The sequence below is a fragment of the Solanum verrucosum genome, unplaced genomic scaffold (assembly GCF_900185275.1).
Source record: "Solanum verrucosum unplaced genomic scaffold, falcon-dt-bn FXZP01000132.1, whole genome shotgun sequence".
Classification (NCBI taxonomy): Eukaryota; Viridiplantae; Streptophyta; class Magnoliopsida; order Solanales; family Solanaceae; genus Solanum; species Solanum verrucosum.
This window is the reverse complement of record NW_026020613.1, coordinates 105539-111573: the sequence shown is the minus strand read 5'-3', so window position 1 is coordinate 111573 and position 6035 is coordinate 105539. Positions and strand designations below refer to the sequence as shown.

The following is a 6035-nucleotide window of genomic DNA, read 5'->3' as shown; positions in this document are numbered from 1 at the left end:
TATACCATCATTTATACCAAGCTATGTACCGGTTGTAACAAGAGTAAACCAATTTTATAGTAAGTGAGTGTTAATTACTGTAGCGTCCAAACTAATATACTAACATTTATTACTTTTCAATTTATTGTTTTAGGTTGGTAAACTGCAAACATTTGTTTTACTAAATACACAATTATTATGATCCTTTATTTTAACCATATATTTGTTCTTATTTACCATAATTTTACCAAGAATTTGGCTTATATTTTTTATCAATATTTCTGGATATGTGACAACACGTAATCCAAAAGAGTTTATGATATCTACTATATACAACCATTTATAACAACTATGTATTCAAAAATATGAATAGGATAACAAAAAGTAATCAACTTTGAAATAAGGTAATGCAATTAAGAAACAGTACATCTAATAAAAGTAATATAGTTCAACTGTATAACTGCAAAGTAAAAATAACAACAAAAATATCACAAAGCTAATTATCATGAGTTTTTTTTGGGCAAGTCTTCTTGTTATGCCCAACTATACCACATTCACTACAGGTTACTTTCCTCTTCTTCCCCTCTCCTTTGGTGAATCCTTTTTGCGATCATTTTTAGAGGTCTACCTAGTTGCTTTCTTGTAATTGGTAGTAATACTACCTCTTCCAAGACATGTGATGGAATATCCCAAGTGCTTTCGCAAGGCAAGGGTTCAATTGGTATTGCATATGTATCTTGATAATTCTTATTACTATAATAGCTGAACAATAATCATCGCGATGTTTATTCCTATGCTGATTGCTGCAAGTGCATGACTACAAGGGAGCTCATCATGTTGAAATCTGCCACAACTACACATTCATGTATTCAGACATACTGTAAACCTCTTTGCACCATCTGTAATGGTATGAAGGTGTATTGTTGATGCGCGTACCTTCATTTAAGAGCATTCATTATCAATAATAAAACCAAAACATAATATGCATAGTAGAGAATTGTTAATACTTACAAGCATACGATGAGACAAATTTCTATTGTCCTCCAACATTTCATTGTATTTACTTGTCAAGGTTGTTGTAGTATTTCTACCTTCTTCGTTGTGTTTCTCATTCCAAGCTTCAATTGTTTTTCTAACAAATTCCAACAATGGTACCACTGGTAACCTTCTTCCAACAAGAATAGTGTTATTTAGTGACTCTGCAATGTTACTTGTTAGTGTCCAAGTCCTTTTTGCTGGTGAATGTGCGCGTGACCATTTCTCATAATTTGATTTTTGTAGATAAGCACGGTATTTTGGATTAATTTGATCCATCCTTGTCATCAATTCATCAAACTCTTGAACAGTGTAAGCTTTTGCTAAACTGAAGAATGATGATCTAACCTCTTCTGTATCTCTGTATGTTTTCTTTAGTAAATTGGTCCATAGATGGTATATGCATGCGTAATGTCTAATTTGGGATAAACAGCTGCAGTAGCATTCCAAATGCTCTTATTTCTATCAGAAGCAAAGCACATATCTTCCCTTTCACCGAATACATTTTTAAAATTCTCAAAGAACCATAACCATGAATCATCATTTTCTGAATCAACTATTCCGTATGCAAGCGGCAAGATGTGACCTATACAACAAATATCTTCAAAATAAATACAACATATATTGATTATATATAAAACAAATCAATCTAGTTGCGGTAATGGTATAAACAGTACCTCCTGGATCTAATGTGCTAGCTATCAACATTGTGCCTTCGTATGTTGATTTTAAATGTGTACCATCCACGACTACTATTGGTCGACAATACTCCCAACCTCTTATACTTGCATCAAGTGCTGTAAATGAATATAAAAAATGATTTTCATCGGTTTTTTTATAATTCACAATTGTCCCTGGATATGTCTTCTCCAATATATATAGATATGTTGGAATTTTTCCATATGATTCGGCAGGGTCACCTCTTAATGTCTCGAAAGCTTTTTTTTTACCTCTCCATGCTTGCATGTATGTTAATGAAATACCATGTATCCTTAGCATGTCTGCTTGTATGTCTGTTGGTGTGTAAACGGTCTTCAGATCGACATACTTTTCAACCAACATTTCCCAAGCACACCACTTGTTGATTGTCGCTTTGATTGAATCCGGTCCTTCAATGGACAAGAATGTGTATCATAGAATTTCCTCACTTTGAATAACTTTGAATTATTCAAACATGAGGATTTAAAAATCCATGAACAGTTTTCTGTAGCACACTTTAGATAGTAACTGCAAAAACTCATGCATATTAATACATGGTAAGTTGTTAAAATGTATTGATAATTTTTAAAATCAACATATATAATAACTCACCAAGTAGGACTTGATCTTTTTGCAACGAAACAAAACTCTCTTAGAAATGCATATCACTTCATAACTTCCGATATAGTTTGCTTGTTTATATAAACTTGATCCTCGGCCACCAAATAGTGTTGAGGATTTGAAATTATTTCAGTTTCTTGTGATTCTTCAATGTAACATTCCAAAATTGGATCCATGTTAGTCAAACATAGTGTGTTGGATCCCACAATATGTTGACGTGTTGTTTGGACATTTGTTTGGTACTCAATGGATTCCATAGCTTTGTCCACACATGTCACACATAAAGGATATTTTGAAAAGAAATCTGAATTGCATCTCTTTTGATCTAAATAAACTTGCACTCCCGTATCGTTATGTATCTTCATTGGTGGAGATGGACCACTCACGAAATACCTTAGTTTCAAATGATAAATTGTTGTGTCCACTCCCAATTGTGAAGATATAGCTGTAAGCAAGCCTTCGTATTTGGTGGTTGGATCATACATAACTCCTTCAATATTGTAATCCACGTAATTGCCTGTTTAAAATAACAAATTCTTTGTTAATATTAAAAGGAACTTTCAGAATTACCTACTACAGTCATCAACTTATTTAGATTTGTTTATACATTGATTTTTGTTGGTATATAAGCCATTTATTGAAATACCAAATTATTTACCAAAATTTAACCATTTAATTATCTTAAAAAACAGTCAAAGAAATACCAAAGTATTTACCAATATTTTAACCATATAATAAACGTAAAAAAAAACAGTCAAAGATTACATACCCTTAAACCAATTTTTAAAATTTATGATTTTATCAGGTTACCATTAGTAAATGTACGAACTATTTTGCACATTATTATTTACACCAATTCACATACTTAAAATTCACTAAAATATGTACCATAACTTTATTACGAGGTTCTAATTATATACCATAGATCGTCAAACTTGTAGTTTTTGACACCACCAATTACACCAAATTATTTATAACTACACTCACTTTAATATACGTTCATAAGTAAGATACTATAATTTGACCAAACAATACACCAAATCACGCATCAGGCTATTTGTTTGGTGTCAGCTATTAGTGACAATTATACCAGATCAAATACCTAAACAAATACAGAAATACATATTGAAAACTTATTGATATAAAATATTTGCTACCATACAGAACACATCATACCAATTAAACATAAACTTTAACAAAAAACAAAGTTTACACATCAGTGTACAACAAAATCATACGAAATTGTTGAAATTACACCAAAATTTGGACGATCCCGAACGTCAACCAAATTGTATGAATTAATTTACACCAAAATTGACAAAATATATAAAAGGAATAACTACCAAAAAGTACAAAATAGATATTTGTGAAAAATCAAATTCAACCACAAAATAAAAAATCATGAGAATTATTTTTTATATAATTACCTGCTGAGTCCCATCGCCCGTTGTGTTGAATTAGAATTGAGAAATTATTGGTATGCATTTTTTTCAATAATCGTTCTTTGTTTGGGCGATTTTTTAAGTCAGAGAAAGGAGTTATGTTTTTGGTAGGAAACCTTTATTTATGGGAGATAATATATAGCATATTTGAATAAATTAGGGAAGGTAAAATTATTGGAGAAATTTATGGGAAGTGGGATAAGCATGGCTGATTTGGAAAATCTTTTTTTTTTAATTTAAATTCTACTTTTGAAAAAAAAAAGTATTGCTATATAATTGAAAAAAAAAGTATTGATATGTTGGTGTAAATACAATTGTTAATTGTATACTTAAAAAATCCGCGCTTTAAAAAATTTTAACAAAAAGAAAAGAAAATTTTGGAGGAGAACATCTAAAACAAATATTAGTCATAATTATGATTATAAATTATTTCATTAAGAACAAAAAGAGAATCACAAATTAAAGTTTTTTCTAATAAATAGAAAAGTAATATTCTTTTTTAAATAATCTAAAAAAAAGTGAATAAATAATTATAGAAGTTAGCAAGACATTGAATGCAATATCTAAGTAATTATAGAAGTTAGCAAGACAATTAGAGTAGAAAAAGTTGAGTATTATACACTTTTACTTGTCATGTGTCATAACTCAATCCATCGGGCCGTGTAGGCATCTACTCCAATATCTAGATAGGAGAACCCTAACCCCAAACCAGAACATGAAAAGCGGAAGTGAACAAAATATAAGCTAACACCCTCTTGTAAGTACATAATTACTCAACTCAGTTAAAATATAGTACTTTTGTCAAGAATTACATTGAACTCTCCTAACGAACTAGTCTAAACAGGTACAAGAGCTTCTAAGAGATCACAAGACTCAAATAATAAGACACAATTCTCACCATAAGGAAAGAAAGTTAGAAGTTGTCGGAGATCATCTTCGTCTTCACCTAAGAAACATCACCAATCCTGCAACCAAACTATGCCAAGCGGCATAATAAGAGTAGTATCAGTGCAAACAACACGTATTGGTAGGCATCATTGGTCGATTCGAATCCACCACATAATATCCTGCAATTAATCAAGAAACATGGAACTTGGAGATATATTCATGACCCCGATCCTTAATAGCACCCCCTTCATTGTCAAATTATGCTACCATGGTACTCATACACCCTATCTCAAGTCACTCGACCTCCTTGCGCTGCCAACTCCACCATCTAAGCCATTTTACCCCACATTCGATCATAACATAACCTCTATCACATAGAGACATTTCAAAACCACACATTCTACCAACACCAGAATTCCTCTGTTGTTCCCATTCCTGATTCTTATCCACTACAACTCTGCTAACTGGACTACTAATCTCCCTAAAGCTCTCACGTCAATACCATGGACCTTGACCAAATTAGCAAACCACATACGAGACTCCTACCAAAATACCTTAAGCCAATCCCCCTATCAAATATGTCCTAGACCAGCCGAACTAACACTACCACATGAGTTAGTGAATAGGCAAAGCTCCTAGTCAACATCTTGACTTAACAACCATCCAAGACATGTCGGAAATCATAAAAAATCACCCAAACCCTATTAGTTGCACCTTTCAAGTAACCCGGACCACCAAGGATCCCCAAACATTATCTATAATGTTTAACATGCCCTTTCGACCTATACAAGAACCCTCCAAACATTTCAACACAATTCTCGATACTCACAGACCAACATGTAACAATCACATTACAAAGAATTACACCCAATTCACTCATGGTAGTGAACTAACATATAAGAGAATAATCAAACATGTACCAACGTGGTACCCGAGTCAATCAATAGTATCCGGTATCAGGAATGGTACCTAAGCCAACCGATAATTTGTACCAGGTGTGGTACCCAAGCCAATCAAGGTATACCTTACACTAGTCGCGGTACCCGAGCCGACCGATAGTCACACAAGCACAATCACAAATAATGAAATACAATCACACTTGTAAATACAAGTATGCAAAACACATTTATTATATGAGATTATCAACAATTCATCATTTCACATTCAACCCTTATGTTTTTACCAACATGTATTGTACATGTTTTATAATAGAGACCGTTAACATGCACACATTACATAACATGGAAAACAACAACCATCACATCGAACGTCTCTCTCTAGACAACTTTTACTGTTTATAAGTCATAACCCACCGGTTCCCTAGAATAATACCTATCCACATTAGCAAGTTAAGTACCTTACCACCCTAAA

The 6035-nt window shown here is 32.6% G+C and overlaps 1 protein-coding gene across 1 annotated transcript; it reads right to left on the bottom strand.

The window, feature by feature from the left end:
• Positions 1-427: 427 nt before the first annotated feature.
• LOC125811335 (uncharacterized) lies at positions 428-2076 on the bottom strand. The gene is made up of 5 exons (XM_049490837.1): positions 1692-2076; positions 1540-1600; positions 991-1447; positions 859-915; positions 428-439 (listed from the first exon to the last, which is right to left on the bottom strand). The coding sequence occupies exons 1-5, from the start codon at positions 2074-2076 to the stop codon at positions 428-430; spliced, it is 972 nt and encodes a 323-aa protein (XP_049346794.1).
• Between the last annotated feature and the right edge of the window lie 3959 nt (positions 2077-6035).

Coding starts and splice junctions, on each gene's coding strand:
- LOC125811335 (XM_049490837.1), bottom strand. CDS start 2,076: ATGTTGGTTGAAAAGTATGTCGATCTGAAGACCGTTTACACACCAACA. Junction 1,601..1,691: donor TAGCACATTAGATCCAGGAG/GTACTGTTTATA, acceptor TTTGTTGTATAG/GTCACATCTTGCCGCTTGCA. Junction 916..990: donor ATTTGTCTCATCGTATGCTT/GTAAGTATTAAC, acceptor TCTTAAATGAAG/GTACGCGCATCAACAATACA.